The sequence below is a fragment of the Ambystoma mexicanum genome, chromosome 7q (genome assembly GCF_040938575.1).
Source record: "Ambystoma mexicanum isolate Mex_15411 chromosome 7q, UKY_AmexF1_1, whole genome shotgun sequence".
Lineage (NCBI taxonomy): Eukaryota > Metazoa > Chordata > Amphibia > Caudata > Ambystomatidae > Ambystoma > Ambystoma mexicanum.
This window is the reverse complement of record NC_090941.1, coordinates 1,124,045,607-1,124,066,975: the sequence shown is the minus strand read 5'-3', so window position 1 is coordinate 1,124,066,975 and position 21,369 is coordinate 1,124,045,607. Positions and strand designations below refer to the sequence as shown.

The following is a 21,369-nucleotide window of genomic DNA, read 5'->3' as shown; positions in this document are numbered from 1 at the left end:
TGATTGGAGCCGATAGGCCTTGGCCAGATTTAATCACCACCAAGAGGCCAGACGATGGTGTGCCTAGTAAGCCTCTTACTGCTGCTGAGATTTCGACTGTATAGCCGTCCAAAGCCGGTTTGGCCATCAGCCATGTCTCTTGGAGACAGATCATGTCATAAAACCCCAGGTTTGTCTCGCCGACCTTTGTCAGGTGGGCGTGCCCTCTTGTGTTCCACGAGCACAATGTGAAGGCTTCCTTTTCTGGCCGCTCCTCATCGCTGCATAGTTTTGAATCGCCAACGCTGAACGGCCCTGGTCGTTGCTATTTTCTGTTTTTGTTCCATTTTTGGCTGAACCATTTCCAGGGGCCTAGTTCTTGATTAGCAGCTTTAGCGACGTCTCTGAGCTCTTGTGGGCTGCTTTTTACGTCTCTCCTCCTTGGCTCGATGTCTACCTCGTTCCGTTGCTCCATCTTTCTTCCATGTGGCGGGCTGCCTTCTACACGACTATACACCCTGTCCCGCTGTTCTCTTCTGTAGCACTGCCGGGTTTCGGCAGGAGAGTCGTGGTATCTCTTTCTTGTGGTATTCTTTGAATCCTTATCCCAACGATGGTCGTGGTAGGCCCTTCGGCATCCGTCATTCTTGGCTGCCTCTTGCCTTCGAGTTTGGCGGTACAGCTCTTCCGTCCTTGATTTATAGTGTGTTGATATAGCGACGGTATCTGCCTTTTTCTCACTCGGGGAAGCTGACTCCCTTGATTTTGTTATCTCTGTCAAAGTGAAGCCCAACGACTTTAGTTCCTCATATGCCACTTGGTCAATCCGCTCTATACCTATTGCTTTGATGTGGACGTAGGATTTAGCCCTTTTCTCGCTGTGGTATGGTTCCACTAACACCACTTCTTCCGGTCGGATTTTGTTTAGAGTTGTTGTTTTCTTCATAATCTTCATAACCGTGGATCTATTCAAAATAAGGTGGCCGCTCTCTGGCTTTCTTTGCTCTCACTTGAACACTCTTAGCTCGTCTTTGTTTGTTTTTTGGTCACCCCTTACGCCTCTTTGGGCTCTTTGTTTCAGTGGGCTGTTTTTTTCTCTGCGTGTTTTGGGCTCGATGCTTGCCTTGTCTGGAGATGTCTGAGGTCTCTCCTTTGGGTCACGGACAACCCGATTTTGCTGCGGTGTCACTGTGGCGTCTTTACTTCCATTTTCCTTTTCCGCCCTTCTGTTGTCTCCATTTTGAGCCTGTGGGTGTATGTCTACTCCTGCAGTTTGCCCAATCTGCTTTGTGTCTCTGCTTTTCTCAGTTTGCTCGTTTTCCTCGTAGACCGACATGTTTATTAGGTCAGAGTTTGCCATAAATTCATCTGCCGTTTGCGGTGATTTGGGAGAGGACGCCTCATTTGCCGATCTATATTGAGTATTACGGATTTCCCTTTCTAGCGGCTTTGCCCTGTCTTTTGTGATGTTTGTTAGGGCTCTGGGCAGGCTTGCCTCTTTGGGTGGGCTACTTAGATCCACTGTCTGGTATTGGATTTCGTCAGGCCTTTTGACTACGTTATTGTTTGTGATGGGTAACTCTTTCCACAGAAACAGCGTTGATATGGAGTTTCTTGTACCCTTCTGGTACGTCTGTGATACCTGGGGTTGTGGTTTTTGGCTGTTTATTTGAGCCATAATTTCTATCTTTTTCTAAAGTCTAATGATTTTACTTTCGCAGTTGCAATGAGGAGAGGTGGCACGGTTTTCTATGGCTGAGATAAAGCTTTCGACGTTGGACATTTTGGTCATCATGTTAGATAGAATAGCAGTGTTGTCTTTCACCTCTTCTTTTATCGCCTCGTATAATTTGCAAAATGGGGCCAGCACGATCGTCATAGCGGACATGATCGCAATCATGTCAGGCTTTTTGCTCGGCGACTCCTTTTACATTGTTGCCGCTATATCACTTAAGCGTCTCTTTTTCGGAGAGGCCAAGATTTGTTCTTTTCTTCGTGTAGTTGCCGGGAGGTCACTGTACAGGGAGTCTCGGCTCGGACTGTGGCCATTATTGATTAGCATGGTTGGGTTTCTTCTCCCTTTGTTCGCTAGAACCTGGTCCCAGATGGTTTTGGACGAGTCCCTTATCTCTGGGGCTTGTTTGGTTGGAGAAACCAGCGTCAAGTGTGGTCGAGTCCAGGCCACCCGCTGCTCCCTGTCAACTTCTTGATTTTTCCCAGGGATTGGGTCGTTGGTATTTTGCTTTTCTGGTTCCTTACTCTCCTCTATACCCGTACTAGGGTCTTCTGTAAGGCTTGTCATCTCTTGATCAGGTTTCTTTCGAGGTGAAGTGGGGTGACTAAGTGGTGGCTCCATCAGGTTTACCCTCTCGTCTTTGTTCATTCTCTCTTCTGTTGTATCGATTTTTAGTGACTTTGCCCTATCTTTTGGGTTTTGGGCTTTTGCTTTTTCGTTTAGCTGCTCCTGACTCTGGATGTGATTTAGATGCAGGTAAGATTTGCGCAAATTAGCGGCTTGTGGGAGGTCCCCTACAGCTTCCAGCATATCAGCGTCCGATACTTCATCTTCTGTTTGACTTTTTCTTTTTTGGTGGCGTGTAAATAAGGCTTTTAAAGAGTTTTGGTTTAAGGGGTTGGGGAGCCCCTTTGAGTGAGCCTCTCTTTTGGATCTTTCTTTTTTACCCTTTAGGTCTATCGTCTCTGAGACGGACTTCGCTCTTTTGTAGGCAGTTTTTTTGGTGTCTTGCAGTATCCTCTTTCTTCCTAGATTTAAGAGGGTATGGTTGGTTGGACTTTTAGTTCCCCCCTTTTCCAGGTTTTCTGCGTTCGATTCGAGTTCTTCAGTTTCTTTATCGGGACCGACAATTCGGCAGTTTCAGTGTCAGAGTCCACTTCTATCACTGCCACATCCGACCCCTCGTCAGATCCCAGCTGAGATTCTTGATCCCTGGTTAAGTCCATGTTTAGGTCTGAATCCGTTTCGCTACTGCTCGTCTCCAAGAGGCGCTTGCATTCGTTTGATCGTCTTTTAGACCTTTTGATTGCTTTTTTAGCTTGTTTTAAGATGGGGGACGATCCACTAGGGTTTGTATGAATCATTGCCATTACCTGAGGGGCCTTGGGTCTGCCGAGTGGGCCTTCCTTTTGCAGAGTGCTGAGCGGGGGATTTTGATTTTGATTTTCCCCCCTAGCTCTTTCTCCTTTTTCTGGATTTGTAACAGCGATCAGCCGACTTGTGTTTGCATGAGGGGGGACCCCCGGGGTTTGGCTTGGTTCACTGGCTTGGGTTGGTTCTCTGGTGCTCGCCCGGTAGTTTCCCCTTTCGTGGTCCATTGTCACCTCATTCGGGTGAGTTGTATCCGTTTGCCCCACCACACCATGGGTCTCGATTGCGTGTGGGGCCTTTTCTCCCATCGTGCATTTATTTTAATAGGGGATTATATTTCAATTGTTTTTGCTGATGTTGTTTTTAAGAAATGGGATTCAAGGAAAATGTGCCTTATTTTGTGTTCATTTGATGATGATTTCTATGCCATGTGAATTTCATTAAGTTCATGAAATAGACTTAGCTGCTGCTGTGCATGCTCCCACTGGCCCTTCCCCTTCCTTTGACGGCAGTTTTGGTTGCAGCCCCTTCACCGGCTCCACTGATACTGATGCGGCTCAGAGAGGGCAGTTGGAGGAGCCAAAAGCCACATGAAAGAAGCCATGACACTGGTCTTGGGGATGCTCCGAGGAAAGAAACCCCAGAATCTTCTGGAAAAATAATTAGGGTGGAGGTACAAGGGGATGTATGACACAGGGGTAACCTAGCAATGAGTTTGTTTATGTAACAGTCTACCCCTGACGACTCTGCTCAGCATCATGAAAGTCCTCATCACTGGCCTTCCTACTAGTGGAAGCCCCGATGTTTTAATGCCAGTGTTTAAAGGAAAGGAGGTGCGCTTCAGTGTGCTTTCATTTGAGAAGTGCCACTTTTGTTATGCTTTCCAGTTACATGATCTGTCATGCATCCAGGTAGATGACCCCCGAGTGTCTCATCCTTTACTTATATAGGACAGTAACCCGGGAACGCCTTTGGTTTTTTCCGTAAGAAAATCAATTTCCAACATTTTAGACGTTACTAGGGAGACATTGTTTTCTTTTCTTTGTATATTGCCAGTAGAATATTGCTATACTTACTGTAGTTGCCATTGGCATTTTGTCAACACAATAAAGTATATTTGACCTTAAAGATATCAATGACTTATTTCTGTGTTCCAAAACATGTTTGATTAAACACATATCTCCATTTACGCTTTGTAGAATAATTCGAGGTTTGGTCTATAATCTTTCTAAAATCTTTTGTGCACATTCGTCAAATGGCAACAAAGTTATAACCCATCTAAAAATGTGAACCCTCCCTCTAATTTCGCCCCCTCTTCGCAAAGACCCACCAGACTTCGCAAAAACATTTGAATCTGGGTCTTAAATCATTTTGCAAACTTGTGTGCAGATTCGTGAAACAGCACCACATGTATAAGCCTTTCAACTTTCAACTATTTTAGGTACCCCCACCAAACCTTGTAGAACCATTCAAGGTCATGTCTAGACTAATATCCCAAAATATCATACAGTTTACTTGAGTGCTGCAAAGGTTTTATGCCATCCAAAAACTGCTTTTCACCAACCCTGTAATGCAAAAATATGTATGGATGCCCCCGAACATCTGAGTTTTTTTTGTAAACATTACAGGGCTGTCGAACCGTTTGTGGATATCTGAGATGGAAAAACTCCTGTTTTTTTTACTTTTTATGGGCATATGCCATCCCATCCTCATCATTCTCACCTCCCCAGAGATTGTTTCATTAGTTTGAGAAGTGCAATGTTGAGATTTTTAATGTTTTTACTGCGATGTTCACAGATTACGGGGTGTAAGGAAGTCATGGTATCAAACAGTGAAAATGGACACAAGTGATCACAGGTCAAGGGTGTTTATTGAACTTCAATGGGTTGGTTGAACGCCTATCTAACCCAAAATCTAAGGATGGGAGCAAGCCACGACCATCAAATAATAATAATAACGCAGTCATAGTGGAGTCCCTGTCAAAATGAAAAGGGCTTAGACTAATAAACATATTGCCAATCCTTACTTCCAAATACAAATGGTGTGGGAAAACGATGTATGCAAAAGAAAGGTGTTCAAGAAACAATACGTCAGGATAGTTGAGCAGTTGGCTTCCCTTCACACGTTTTCAGCATTGGGGCAAGGCGGCACACTCAAACTTTGAGCACGCTCTGGCTTCTCTGCCACAAAGATGCAGTTCAAAACATAAGTATGTGGGCCTTCTTTCCCAATGAAGAGCTCTTTCAACAGAGTGTCTGGCGTAACAAACAAGTACCAAAGTTACTTTCTCTTTAAGGGTTTTCACATTCACCACATTTCACAAGTTCTTGGGTTAAACACAGGCTCACAATTGGTCTCCCTCAGTCTGGCTCGGACCACCTTAAACACAAGTTCACAATTGCTCTCCTTCTGTCAGGCTTGGACCTACCAAAACAAAGGTTCACAATTGGGTCTTCCTCTGTCGGGCTTGGACCTACCAAAGCAAAGGTTCACAATATGTCTCCCTCTGTTTGGCTCGGACCTCTCAAGCTTCCTCACAGCCTTGCAGTGTCACAACCTTTCTCAGAGTCTTTTGAATGGGCATGCCGGACCACTCTGAAACTTAGCATTTGTGATTTACAGTTCACAAGAATAGTCTCTCTTTCTTTTGCGTCTCATAAACCTACGTGTCATCTTCACGTCTTCTTAGCTGTTGAAAGCACTCCAACACACAGACCAGACTTTCATTGTGCTCTCTTGACTCACCGGTCATGTCAGGAGGATCCTTGCCTTCGAGTATTTTGTAGAAATCAAGTTCATCAGTCTTGTTGCATCCGTGCCTCCCCTACTATGGGGCTCACTCAGGAGGTTGGCTTGCAACCTTGTAGCACTTCAGACACTCTTCTTTCTCTCCAGCTGGGTTGACCTGTGTAGACCATCCATTCCTGACAACGATTTCTAGCAAAAGGGATCTCTAGCCTGTAGCTTCTTCGCCCTAGCCCTCTGGCATGTTGCTCTCCTCCGCCTGGTTTGCCACCGCTCTAGAAGGGCCGCTCCTTCTCGTGCACAAAATGTCTCTGGACTTTGAGTCCCAGAATGCAACAGTCTTTTTCGCTCCCACTTCGCTAGCTCCCCTTTATAGCGCTCTGGTGATTTTGGGAGTTGCTGTGGGCCTTAATGAGATGTCCATGAGGTAAATGTCTCACCACCTGCCCCTCAAAGGCCTGGGCTTCAGTGTTACACCAAGGGGATGAGTCTTGGCTTGGGTCCTGCTAGATAACTCCTACTGCTACATGTTTGGGTGACTAGAAGCTCAGCTCTCTTGCCACACCACACCCTTCCTGCACTCACAGGCCCAGTGACTTGGCAGCCTGTCCTCCTTCTCAGGGTCTCTGCAGCTTCTCCTTGGCTCCTATGGACAGCAAGATCCACTCAGCCACCACCGGTTACCTCAGAGTGTGCTTGTGTGTTTCACCTTTACACTCCTGGGAGAGTCAACTACCATCAGGTGTGAGTGGTTGAAAAGGGAGGCCTGACTTCGCCTGGCCTCATTAGCGGGACAAAATGGAGATTGCTAATAGGAACTCATGGTTTCTGGAAAAAAGGCAGTGTGGAGGGATTGTGGGAGTTATAGTTTTTCCAAGTGATTATGGAAAAACTATGTAGGTTTTTCTCAGGGTGAAGGGGTTAAGTGTATGATGGTGAACAAATGGGTTTTTGTGTTTTTACAGAAAGGTATTGGGGCATAATGGAACTTTGTCAACAGTATCCTATTTTGAATGAGGGAATGTTGGGTGGGGGGGATACCGTATCCCGCCCAACAGCACTCCTCCCGCAGTCCCCAAGCACCCCATCACAGGCGATCGTCCCTTGCTTATCCGCCTCCAAGGTTTGTATCCAAGGGTGATGGGATCCAAGGCCGAGCGATCCCCGGGGATAACCTGGGAGAAACGCCTCAGGTTTCTAACACAGTGCCATCCGCAAATCCAACATGGCGGGTGTTTCCCAAAAATATGACGCACCTCATGCTTTTCACTATCTAAACAGAGGGCGTGTCTGATGTCCGTGGACATCATGCCACCCACCGGACCAATCTGAGGCCTGTCCACAGACCAAACAGGGAAGTGAATCCGCAGAACGAACCCAGATATCATTATTTTATTTTTACCTACTTTGACTACTGGACTGATTTACATCAAATGTTCATTAGCTTTCGGAACCAAGCTGCTGCTCCTGGCGCACATTTGGTGAAAATCCATCCAGCGGTTTGTGCTGGAGGTGTGAGAAATTATTTGTTTCCATTGCATCTGTGGGAAAAACCACACATTTTGCTGCCTTGCATGAAAACCTCGCCATACTTCACAGAATCAACCTGACAGGGCCGTATACTTTTTTTCTATAGACTGAATGGGCAAAAACTTTATGCACGGCTACAGCCCGAACGGCTGGACGGATTTGCACCAAATTTACGGCAGGAACGGGGGCTTGGGTCAGAAAGCGTGCTTTTGTGTTTTTGATGCAAATCTGATCAGTACTTTTGTTGCAAATTACTGAAATGTACGTCTCTCAATATTTGTGATATCTGGCTCTGCTCTGCAGACCCATTTCCCTGTTTGCTCCGTGGACTAAAGTCTCATTGGCCTACGGTATGCAGTTATATCGGCAAACATTGGACATGGCCAGTGGTTGGCTGGAGGCAAGCGTGCTGTGAGTCAAAGGTTTTGGGAAACGCCAACATGGTGTATCGGAGGAGAGTGCGCCAGCAAAAGGGTCTGGAAAATATACCGTACGCCATGTGTTGGTAGCAAGATGGGAGGGAAAGAGTGAGGGAGTGAGAAGTGGTTCATGTGAGATATGTCTATAGGTGGAAGAAGCTGGAGTAGTGGCTACGTATTGTGCCAAATTGCAGGGTACCTAGACAGGTGACTACTTTGTGTGATGATTGGAGGCAGCTGTTGTAACAGCCCGATAGCTTGTGCCGTGACCTGTTTGCACCATCCTCTTTCCGTGGTGAGTGGTGGCAGGTGATTTTCAGAAGGGAGTGATTTGCACATAACATAGGTTTGGTGGGAGCGTGGGTGGCTGTACTGTGTGGATGTATTGCGGTAGTTGGGCACATGGTGGCATGCAGGGGTGCATGAAGTTGAGGTGGGTCTGTTGAAGGGTTAAACTATTGGGTGCATGGCCCAAGGCCGTAGGCCATAGGGCAGGCAGTCAAGAGCCTAGACATTCAGCACTCCCACCGCAGCAATGCATGTCTGACTCTGCCTTCGGTAGAGATGGTGCTTCCATAGTGTGGTGTGTGCAGATAGGTTTGAGTAGGGCCAAAGTTGCGAACAGTATGTGGGTAGGTTGGCAGTGACAGAATACTTTGTGAATGGAAGTAGGTACGGCCATAGTATGTGAATGAAAGTGCGCAGGGGGGCAGGAGACAGTGGCTTCTTTCTACATTATGGTAACAGTTCCACTTTTGCTGCATAGCTCCATGCCAGTGCACAGGTTGGGTAGAAGTGCTGGTGGCAGTGCTTTGTATGTGGATTGTCGTACTTGGTGACATGCATGGGGGCATTAGGTTGCAGTGGCTGTGTTCAAGGCCTAGCCTATTGTGTGTATGGCCGAAGATCCTAGGGCTTGAGAAAACTCATGGCAGTAATGAATTTATGACTCTTCAGTAGAAGGCCGTATGCCGTAGGCCATGCACTCAAGAGCCTAGGGCTTGAGCACACTCACGGCAGTAATGCATTTGTTACTCTACATCAGTTAGAGGTGGTGACTTGTACGGAATGGGTGTGGAGCACATTTCAAATGCAATAGACCAGCAGAAGTGAACTGCCCTGCGTGTACGTTTGGTTTTGTAGGTGAGGTTTATTTTATTTATTTTACATTTTTAAAGTGCTCTCGCTCTCTCCCACAGGCATCGAGGCGCTGTTACAGGAATTGTTTGTTTTTTGGATGCGTAATTATTTTTTTTTTGTCTTAGTTGCGTATTTATAACGCGCTTAAACACCCAGAGGTTTCTAAGCGCGGACCCGGGGAGCGAACCTGTGTTGCTTCGTGTCGTCTTCCTTCCAAGGCACGCACGTTGCCGTTGAGCTATACTCCCAGGTCACTGTTAGAACATGGTAAAGTATTTCATGTGTGGTTGGAGATGGAGCAGTGAAACGTCACGCAGTGTGGACACCGGGTGCAGTGTTTGCATATTGTCAGTATGGAAGAGGGTATTGTTTAAGTGTAGCTTATATGTGCTTGGATAGTGCGCTGTGTACAGATTGCTTGGAGTAGGGGCAATGCTGTGAGCAGTTTGTGGGTAGGTTGGCAGTGACACAATACTTTCTGACGGTAAGTGGGTAAGACCATAGTTTGCGAATGAAAGGGTGTAGGGGTGCTGGAGACAGTGTAATGTTTGTAGAATATGGTAACTGTTACATTTAACGCTCTATAGCTCCATTGCGGTGCAGAGGTTGGGTAGGAGTGCTGGTCCCAGTGGTGTGTATGTGCACAGTGGTAGCTGTGATATGCTGACATGCCTGGGTGCATTACGGTGCAGGGAATGTTTGCAAGGAGCACACCCACTTCAGCAATGCAGGTTTGACAGTACATGAGGCATAGAGTGGTGATCTTTAGAGAATGGGTGTGGAGCACATTCTAGCCGTGCTACAGCAGCACAAGAGACTTGAAAAGCGTGTATTGTGCGTTCCATGGTTGTGGTGCAGTGATAAGGTGTGCAGTGTGGCCACAGGCTGCAGTGTTTATATAATGTGAGTATGGAAAAGGGTATGGTTGAAGTGCAGCTTTTATGTGCTTGGTTAGTGTGATGTGTGCAGATTTATTGAAGTAATGAATGGTTGCCAGTGACACAAGACTTTGTGAATGGTAGTGTGTAGGGGCGGTGCAGGCTGTGGTATGTTTGTGGATTCTGCTAATTGTGACACATTTTTGTGAATGGATGTTCTATGGTGTGGGGGAGTTGGGTAGAAGTGCCAGTACGTATGCTATGTTTGTGCATAATGTTAGCTGCCCACATGGTTGCACGCATTTATCCATAGTGTTGTGGTGGGTGTGGGCAAGGGCTGCACTGTTGTGTGCATGACCAAAGGTGTGCTGGGTGCGCCACAGGATCTTTGGTGATGCTGCAATCATGCATTTGTTAGCAGAAGTTTCTGGTGGCTGGGTTTTGGAATCAAACGGAACGTGTACTAACAATGTTTAACAGTACATATGGAGTGGTGTATAGAAATGACACTGTGCAATGCAGAGGTGTTGTATGTGATTGCTGCATGCGTGTTTGAAAATTTGACAGCACCCAATGGGGGAGTGCTGCAAAAATGCAAGTGCAAAGGGAAGAAGTATTGTCTGAGCTTTACTGGGCCGTGGCCCTCACTGTAGAGGGGAAAGCGCACGTGCCACATCCTGCCATTACGAGCATGCTGGCCATGGAAATGGAATTGTGGGAAATAGGCAATAAGGTGTTTAGGGCGTGGTTGACAGGAAGGGGCGGTACCATATCTTTCCAATTCTGAGTCATGAGTTTGGTGGAGATGGAGAGACACACAGTGCTAATTGTTGGTGATACCTTTGTGCGCCATCTGCACAGGTGTTGTGTGCAAAGAGGCGTTGCTGGTAATTTCGGGTTGGAAGGATCAGACGCTTTTTGGGTCTGTCAGGGTGACTGTAGTTTCAGCAGGATGGTTCAGCTTTGCAGATATGTGGCCTCCATCACGAACGTAGATTTTGTCAAGGTGCACTATGGAAGTTTACATAAGGGTTAACTGTCGTGTGGACGTTTAGTCCGTCACCTGAAGAGGTTGCTGAATGCAGTGATGCAGATTTTTCCTACTGCCAATGGTGTTTTCTCATCCATAACACCAAGAGGAGTAAGTGCCCATGCCGGTGCAATTTGTCTCCAGCCAGAGGTCGCAAGGTGTGTTAGAAACAGAAGCATGTGTGAATTTATGCAGACTGCTAGCATGTTCTCCACCCACTATGAGATCATGAGGTGGCAACATATGCAGTGGTACCATAGAAATGGCATTTATTTGAGTGCCATTGGCAATGCTGTTTTCTTTTACACTGTGCAAGAAGCATTGACCGGAATGTAGTAAAAAAGTGAGTAGAGGCAAAACAGAAATGCATAGAAAGAGAAAAAACAAAAAAAGTTGCTTGCAAGCACATAAAAAAAAGAAAAAAGCAAAACTTTATACATCTAGGATGGTAGACTCAATCTCCTACCCAGCTTGATATTGCTTCCCCTGCCACCCCCTACACCTCCCTCACTATCACGAAAAGGTAGCGGATTCCATGGTACTTTCAGGATTACACGTGCCACATCCTGGGTAGCCATGTGGATGTATGGGGATGGAGAAATTGTGCAAACTTTTACTGAAATTTGCAGTGGACGTGCTTTGGAATAGCACGACACTTGTACTGTAAATGTGCAACAGTACATTTGAAGTGTTGTACGGGAGTGACAGTGTTGGATGATGACGGCTTTGATGCGATTGGTGGACACGTGTGTGCCTATTTACGTGTAACCCAATGAGGTAGTGCAGCAGAGAAGATAGTGGAAATGGAAGAAGGACTGCTCCCGTTTTACAGGGGTGCGGCCCTTCCGGTACTTTGGGAGGCAACCGTGCCACAATCTGCCCTTCCCAGCATATTGCCAAATTGACATGGGACTGTGGGGATTGTCCAATCAGGTGATTAGGGTGTGCAGGAATAGGAAGAAGGACTCCGGCTTCACTCGGGCCTGGCCTTCGCTGTACTTGGGGAAGCACACGTGCCACATTCTGAGCTTCTCGCGATGCTGGCGTATGGAAATGGGACTTAGGGATTGTCCTATCAGGTGCTCAGGGTGTGCGTCACAGGAAAGCGCACCAATAGGAAGAAGTACTCCTCCTGCTTCACTGGGGCACGGAACTTGCACTAGTTCGCAAAGCGCACGTGCCACATTCTGCCATTCTAGGCATGCTGGCCAATGGGAATGTGACTGTGAGGATTATCCAATTAGCTGCTTAGGTTCGGCTTCATAGGATGGGGCGGTGACATTTTCTTGCATTACTTAGTGCATTCAGACTGGCAGAGATGGAGAGACACAGAGTGCTGTTACTGGGTGATGCCTTTGTGGTACACTTGCACAAGTATGCCCAGGAAAGAGACTTGCATGGCAATTTCGGGTTGGTAGGAGTAGAGGCATTGTGGTGCGCTGCCGATGTCTGCAATTCGGCTTTGTCATTGACCTTTGCAACAAAGTGGTCACTTCCGCGCCTTTTCATGTTGTTGTGGTACAGTACGGAGCTCAGCATTTGGGTTATGCGCCTTATTCATATTTGTTGCATCAACTCAAGAGATCGATGAAAGCAGTGAAGTGTTTTTTTCCCACTGCGAAAATTATATTGTATTGTATTGTATTGTTTATTTATTTATAGAGCGCACCTGGCCGTTAAGCAACTGGGCGCTTGCAGAAAATAAATCGTAGGTTACAGGTACATAAATAAGTTACATTTCCTATGTTTCAGGATCATCTATCAAGCATTTCTTATGTTACCATGTCGGAAGACTTACAAGTGAGATATGTTACATATATCAAACATTTCTTATGTTACAATGTCGGATGACTTACATGTAGGATATGTTACAGTTACACGTATTTTACAATAAATGTACAGAGTATTACGTGCAGTTAGGGCATTAAGCAGTCGTTGGTGTTAAGCCAGAGTTTGACATTAGCTTTGAACACATTGAAGGAAGGGGTGGCTCTGAGTGCATCTCGGATGGAGTTCCAGAGAGGAACTGCTAGACTGGGAAGCTGGACCCACCAGTTCTTTTCAGTTTAAAGTTAGGGACTTTGATGCTGTTTGAGAGGGTCTTTCTGATGGGTCGTTCAGAAGTGTGCTTTGTGAATTTTTCTGTGAGGTATGCAGGTGCTTTATTGTTCAGACAATTGTGTGTAATGTTCGGAGTTTTAAATTTGATACGATCATTGATGGCCAGCCAGTTGATGGCTCTTCTATGGACAGATATGTGTTGCCCTTTGGGAATTCCTAGGGCTGTTCTAAGGGCATTGTTCTGCAGGGTTTGGCGTTTGTTCATGTTATGTTTACTGGTGCCTAGGTACAGTGCATTGCAGTAATCTCATTTGGAGAGGATGAGGGCTTGCGCTATGGTGGTGCAGCTATCTGTGGATAGGTATGGTTTGCAGACGTGGATATGTTTGCAGGTGTAACTGGTTGCTGAGGCTGTAGCATTTACTTGCTTGTCGTGGGTGAGAGCTGAGTTTAAGTAGAATCCTAAGGTTTTAACTTCCTTGGCTACCTTGATTTTGATGCCATTGATCATGATGGAAATGTAAAGCCGGGGTTAATTTAGTCAGTTTATTGGTAGACCCGATGATTAAGAGCTCAGTCTTATCGTTGTTAAGACATAGGCCATGTATGGCCATCCAGGTTTGGATGATTTGGTAGATTTTATTTATGAGCATGGTGTCCTTTTCATAGTCACCCTGGATTGGGATAAGAATCTGGGTATCATCGGCGTAATTGGTATGTGAGACCCCTAGTTTGTCCAATATATCAAAGAGAGGCTTTGTAAAAATATTGTACAATGTGGGGGAAACACATGACCCTTGAGGGACTCCACAGGTGACGGGGACTGGATCCGCTGCTGATGAGGGTGAGAAGACTCTTATGGTTCTCTGGTCCAGGAATGAATTTATCCATGCCGTGGCTTTTGTAGATAAGTTGGCTGCCGATTTGAGGTGATTACAAAGTACCTTGTGATCTGCCAGGTCGAAGGCAGCTGATAGGTCTAGGAGTAGGAGAATAGAGATGTCTCCTCTGTCTTTGCACTCATCTAGTTGGTTTTTAAGATCAAGGAGAGCCGTTTCGGTTCCATGTCTCGGTCTTAATCCAGATTGTCTTGTCCCTAGTAGATTGTTGATCTCCAGATACGATTGGATCTGAAGATATGCAGCTTTATCTAAGATTTTAAGGAGGAACGGGACAGTTGTTATGGGCCTATAGTTTGTTGGGACATTGGGGTCCAGGTTTACTTTTTTAAGAGAGGTAATGTCCAGGCATCTTTAAGGTTGGTTGGCACAGTGCATGATTTAAATGAAGAGTTAATAAATGATGTGACGAAGGGGGCTAGTTTGTGTGCAGCCTCTTTAATAATTGGGGCTGAACAGGTGTCACCAAGGCATAGGGACGGTTTCAAGGACATGATGATGTTCTTAGTTTGCACAATAGAAATGGCTCCAAAGCTAAATTGGTTCGGGGGTTTAGTTTGGTCGGCGGCAAGTTCCTGGAGGATAGTTTCTTGCGTAGAGAGGGCAATGTTGTGGAGGGTGGATTTTTTGGCTAATATTTTGTCTTGTAACATAGTGATTTTGTTGCATAAGGCTTTTTGAATGTTAGTGCACCAGGCTTTGTCTTTGGTACAAGAGTCCATGGGTGCAATTGGGGATTCTAATTCACTCAGAATGGAGAAGATTTCCCTGGTATTCGAGTTTGCTTTATTGATTCTGTCATTAAAGGTCTCTTTTTTTGCCTGAATGATTTGTTTTTTGTAGCTGTTAGTAAGGGTAGTGAGAAGGTTTTTGTTGTGTGGAGAAGGTTTTTTTCTCCAACAGGCTTCTGTGTGTCGTTTCTCTTTGCGTAAGGCTTTTAGTGTGGGAGTGAACCAGGTGTTAAGATGGGCAGTAGGTTTAGATTTAGTGAGTTTCAGCGGCGCAATGGCGTCAATCGCCGAGTTGATGGTGTTATTGTACAGGTCGACTAGATCATTAGGGTTAGAGATCTGGCTAGAGTGATTAGTGATAGGTTGGATCAGGGGGAGAAGATTTGCGAGTGTTATATTTTTTTTGCAGCGGGCGAGGGCAGGAGGAGCATGAGGTTTAGTAGATTTAGGTTGAGGAAGGTCTGAAATGGTCAATGAAATCAGATAGTGATCTGTCCATATCCAAGGTTCAATTGTTGTTATTGTCATCTATACCGCCAAGAAGAGGGTGGGACTGTTGTAATGCAGTTTGTTCACACCCAGAGGGCGGAAGGTGTATCATCAATTGAAGAATGGCTACTTTTTTGTGCAATTCGGGAATGTTCTTCTGCAACAATTACATAATTGATTCTCAAAATGCAGACTTGTTCCATGACAATGGCATTTCTTTGTTCAATATTGCCAATGGTATTTTGTTGCTCCATCTACAAGATGCGTTGAAGAGCTTACTGTAAGAATGTGCAGAGTACAGAAAAATATAAATCTGTATAAAAAGTGAAAATCCTTTTCTTATGCATACCACTAAGAATATGCAACTGCTCTAATGCAGTTTGTTCACAGCGAGAGGGCGGAAGGTGTATCATCAGTTGAAGAATGGCTACTTTTTTGTACAATGCTGCAATGTTCTTCTGCAACAATGACATGATTGATTCTAAAAATGCGGACTTATTCCATGACAATGGCATTTCTTTGTCCAATATTGGCAATGGTATTTTGTTGTTCCATCTACAGGATGCAGTGAAGAGCTTACTGTAAGAATGGGCAGAGTGCAGAAAAATGTAATTCTCTATAAAAACCACAACAACAGTGTTTCCTTAAAAGCATCTAAAAAATAGATCCACAAAAGGCTTTTTTTAGAGCCACCACTACATATGAAATCTGCTGTCCTGGTTGAAATGTATTCCGACATGCCTGCAGACAGCGCAAAAAGTATGCCGACACCGAGTTACTTATGGGATTTCACATGACACATCCGGCCCATTTGCAGAATGGTGCACATGGAAAAGGGTCTGTGGAAGTTAAGAGATTGTGTAATAATGCTTCTGGGTGTGGTGTGAGCAAGAATGTGTTGGAAGCATAACGTTTGCAAAATAGTCACCAATGAAATATTATAGCACTGTATATCATCTTGCTAGCAGGTAATTGTAATAGCTACTGCAAAGGGTGGGCAGGGACTTGGACACACATTGCGAATGAAAGCCATCGACTGCAACTCTCTCCCAATACCCACTGTGTTCCTTTCTTCTTGCCTGTGAACAAAGGGCCACTCTCCATGTTGCTATGAACAGTACAATACTACAGCGAATCTATATATCCAACGTCTGATGCACTAGTCCTAAACAGCTTGTGCAGTGGCGCTGCCATATGTCTGAATGTCTCACCACAGGTAATGACATGTATTATGCCACAAAACTGCTATTTGTATATCTTCAAATATTGCAATCTGTGCAACGAAGGGAAGTACTGTCACTTGATGGCACGAGGAAGAGGAGTGCATTTTGCCACATAGGAAAGCTTTTCATCAGGAGACACACAGTTACATTAGGCATGGCAACACAACAGTTGTTCAGGCAGCTGCAGGCGGCCACAGTACCTTTGCAACTGGCACTCATAATCTTTTAGATCTGAAGATTGTGTTGTTTACTTAGCTGTGCTTACATTTAACTGTCCCTGAGTAAGCATGCAGCAACAGCGTTCACTTTTCCCAGACTCACTACGGACTGTCATATGTGCAGTGCAATAATTTATGCACCTGTACAAACTGCAGTGAGCAACTTGTTAAGTGAGCTCGAGGTGCTAAGTGCAGAGACGGTGTGTCAGTTTCACGGGTCATGGAAGGGCAAGCAGCTCATCAATCAAAGCAATGGGCCATTTAACACGCCCACTGTACACTGGAGCATCCTGCTCCTTGTTCTTAATGGGCATGAGGCAGCCAGGCTTGACGCAGCCATAACTCAGTAGCTTTGCAACACAAAATCCGTTGGCAGCAGGAGTGTTTGCATGAATCAGTAGGGTTGGCGACAGGGGCAGCATTACCAGGAAACAGAGGATGACATACACATACGTATAGCTGTGCAACCAACAGACGTCTGGTGCTACGACTAATTGAAAGTTACTGAGAAGATGCGGACATGATGCCAGTACTGTAGTCCTACGGGCACTGCCGTTGTGACTGGACATACGCCGGGCAGGTGCACTCTCAGTAGGAAACCTCCAATTTGCTTACCTGCAGGCATCTCAGGTAGCACTGTGCACTACAGAGGCACAATGCAATTACAGACCAAAGCAACAACTATGCACACACAAACAAACAGTTTACATGTAAACGTTTAATTTGTAAGAAACATCGGCAGTATTAGGACAGGGTAGGGGTAGTAGTAAATGTTTAGCAATCGTTCAATTTTTACGTACAGGCTATGTACGTTGCTTTTTACAGCGTCTCATTGATTTTGTGTGGCTATATGCTCTTGCGGAACAAGTGCTGCTTCTGATGCATTTCTTCAATGTAAGGTATGTCCTGTTACACACAAACATATGTAAGAAGTGTACGTAAAGCAATACATATTAACTACATTACTTTTAAGACTGTGCTGCTTGCCAATGCAGTTACTATTGTCACTCATTTAGTGAAGAGGGGCGTTCTCTTCCAGCCATTCTAGAGTGTTTGGTATTGTTGTGAAAAAAAAAAAATACCATGGTTTGCTATTGTTGTACACTGCACACATTCCACAATCCTAGGAGAGACTTCAGTGTAGTTATCACGTTGCAGTAACGTTCTGCTCTCAATATTTTGCATTCCTTACTCTGCTATTTACTTCTTAATTTCCATGTACAGCGGCAGTATGGTAATACTGTTGGACGCACACGTCACTTTGTGTACTGGTGCATTCCATTATGGTGCATACTCTATGCCTTTGGTCTGTTTGTTTGTACAGAGTTTGCACACTTAACTTACTTCATTCAACTTGCAATGTGCATACATGATGCTATTTGTACATGTTTATTCACTTTGGTGAATGGTAGCAGTATGTAAGAGAACTCATGCTGTTTCCAGCAGTTTGAATGCCAGCCGCTATATACGCACAGACGTACAGTTTGTGGTTAATATGCTCATCGGTATGGAGACATCAATTTCGTATGCTGTATGGCACAGCTACACAAACTAATAAATGGCTTCCTGGTAAAAACCTATGAAATTCAGTGAAAACACTTTGTTAAAGGGATGTTATGGGTAAGTTGCGCAAATAAAAAAGAATCAAATTCACTGAAAAACGTTGTTAAAGGGACGTTATGGTTAAATTCCGCTACTACAAACCTATCACCTTCATTGAAAAATCTATACTGAAGAAACTTTTGGGATCGACTGCCCTACTAAAAACCTATGAAATAAACCAACCAAAAACATTGTTAAAGGGACGTTATGGTTAAGTTGCACTACTAAAAAACCTATGAAATTCAATGGAAAAACATTGCCTCAGGGACCTTATGGTTCAGGTAAAACTGAAAAACACCAGACATTTGCCAGTTATGGTAAGGTATGCAACAAAAAATTGCACTACTACTGTGCACTGCAAGGACTAACACCCATGACCTCAAAGATGACATCACAAATGACATTGATGACATCACTGATGCCATCACATGTGCCTTTAGTTTGAATAACAAGCCTCTACAAGGGATTGTTAATATAATATTGTCACAAAACTATCAGAGGTCATTCGGAGAACTATCATGAGATACATAATTCAATATACAATCCATTTCTATAAACACCATTGCACTACAGACGTCTTTCCAGTATAGCAACCACCTCATGCAGAAACGTAGGCATTGTCTGCAGCATGCACCATAGAGGTCCAATATTCAAATGTTTGGCATGTTACATAGTACAGTGCTGAATGCTTTATTTTCAGAGTTTCGCATACTGTGAAACATGTAATAAGTACATAAAACCCCCTCACTTACAACATATGTGTACTACTACACACAAACCATAAAGATAGCACAACACACACAACTATGCCCACATATCGGGAAAGTAAAGTAAGCAAAAAAACAGCTGTAATACGAGAAAGTGTTCATAACCTAACTGATTGTCTTCATGCACAGAATAATTGCTGTGTTTCAAGCCTGCTTCTTCCCCTATATACATGTATTAAATGGTGTGACTTAACCCTTAAGAAAAGAGTGTAAGGACATATGAGAAGGGTAAGGTCTACGAATATAGTACCTTTTGAATGTTCACTTTCTGCCTCTCAGTGAATAAAACCACCTGCCCTACATATGTCAGTGAACAGAAAAAGTGCGAACCAGACATGTGATGGCACCAGTGATGTCATCAATGACATTTGTGATGTCATCTTTGAGGTCATGGGTGTTAGTCCTAGCAGTGCACGGTGGTAGCGCAAGTTATGGTTGCGTACCTGACCATAACTGGTGAATTTCTGGGGTTTTACCTGTAACCATAACGTCCCCATTTTCCATTGAATTCCGTAGGTTTTTTAGTAGTGCAATTTAACCAAAACGTCCCTTTAACAACATTTTTTGTTGGTTTTATAAATATATATATTACACGGACTGCGGTAGTAGCCATGTAGTTATGGTGAAGTTGCTCAACTCATAGGAAGAGCACTTTTTGGGCGGCTTATAACTTTGCTACACCTGGACGAATCCTCACCATACGTTGCAGAAAAACTATGTGGCCCACTCTGAATTATGGCAAGATTGGTGAGGTTTCGTCAAGGGGAGCAAAGTTCTTGGGGGGGTTCCAATTTTTTTTTTTTCATAAACTGAATTGAAAAGAATTTGCTCACGCCTACAGCCCAAACCGCTGCATGCATTTTCATCAGGAGTGGCAGCGTGGTCCCGAAAGCATGCTTTTGTAAATTTGGTGGAAATACGTCCAGTAGTTTTTTTTAAACAACCATAAATTAGGTCCTAAAAAGTTTGTGATAGCTGGGTTCGGTCTGCGGACCCATTTCCCTGTTCGGTCCGCAGACAGGCCTGCGATTGGCTTAGATGGTGACATGATGTCTGCAGTCATCGGACGCGCCCACTGATTGGATGGTAAAAAGCGTGCAGTGTGTCTGATTTTTAGAAACGCCCGCCATGTTGGATTTGCAGACATTGGCCGGTTTCTGCGGATATCGCAGTAAAAACATATAAAAAAACACAACATTGCACTTGTCAAACTTATCAAACAATCTCTGTGAGGATGGGATGGGCTATGGCCATAAGAAGCCAAAAAGCTGGTGTTTTCACCGTAAATGTCCTCAGCGGTCCTGTGAAGTTCACGGACACTTACAGGGTTGGTAAAAAGCAATTCTTGGATGGCTTATAACTTTAGCACCACTCAATGAAACTGCATGAAGTTTTTGAATCCTATTCTAGACCTCGTTCTGAAAGGTTTTGCAAATTATGGTGGGATTCTGTGACGAGGGGGCAAAATTAGAGGGAGAGTCCCAAAAATGACATAAAGGCTTATAAATGTGGCGCCTTTTGACGAATCTGCACATACGTTTGCAAAACGATTATAAATCTAGATATAGATGTTTTTGTAACGTTTGGTGGGATCTTCTCAAGAGGGGGCTAAATTATAGGGGGTCTCAACATTTTTAGATGGCTTATAACTTTATAACCATTTGACGAATGTGGACAAATGTTTTCTGAAGGATTATAGACCCAACCTTGAATGTTTGTGTAAAGTCTGATTGGATTTTGTCAATTTTGGGGGAAAGTTATATGACTATTGTATGTACATACATTTTGATACTTTTGAAAAAATAAAACATGGGCGGATTTCAAGCAAACTCGTGTAAGGAGCATTGGCAAGGACCTGAAAGCATGGGTTTGCAAATGTGCCTGTGTTTTAATGTAGGTACAAAAAATAGACCTGGATAATCTGGCTACTGGCCATGACCGTGAGGGACAAAAAATGGGGTAAAGTGGCCATGTGCACCTGGGACCGGCTATGTGGTAGAGTTATTTGAAAGTGGGATAGGTTTGAAAGTAAAACAAATGTGCTTGGGGTAATATGGTCATAGGGTTCTGTCTTCACCTTCAGCAGGCTGACATGGAAAGGGAAGAGGGAAAAAACATCGCTTGTGGTAATATGGTTATGTGGTTATGTCTTCGCCTTCTGCAGGCTGCTATGGAAAGGGAAGAGGGGCTCTGTATGGAGCACTGCCTTCCCTTTCCATGGTGGCCATCTTGGAAATTGATTGTAGTGTCCCGCTATAAGAAGAAACATCTATTTCGTAGCACCTTGGGTTCCCGCTTTGCGAACCAGGCGTGCTAATGGCCTTTATCCCCCATTGCAGGGCCTGGAATGGAGGATAATGGTCCGGTCCCCTCATTATTTATTTATTGATTAGTGTTTCTCATGCTCCTTGATTACACTTCAAGAGCACTTTGAAATTGCTTCCCCCTGCAGAGTGATGTGTTGCAGTATACACAGAGGACTGTTGTCTTCGAAAGACATTGATCAACATCCTTTTTTATTGCTTGCAAGGTAGCTGGTGGGATTGTGTTTC

The 21,369-nt window shown here is 44.6% G+C and overlaps 1 protein-coding gene across 1 annotated transcript in view; it reads left to right on the top strand.

Moving 5' to 3' along the window:
- The first annotated feature begins 7,712 nt into the window (after positions 1 to 7,712).
- LOC138528211 (extracellular calcium-sensing receptor-like) overlaps positions 7,713 to 21,369 on the top strand; it is a 131,929-nt gene continuing 118,272 nt past the window's right edge. Inside the window, exon 1 of the mRNA XM_069639666.1 lies at positions 7,713 to 7,771. Coding sequence (XP_069495767.1) covers positions 7,713 to 7,771 — 59 coding nt within the window. The remainder of the gene's footprint in view (positions 7,772 to 21,369) is intronic.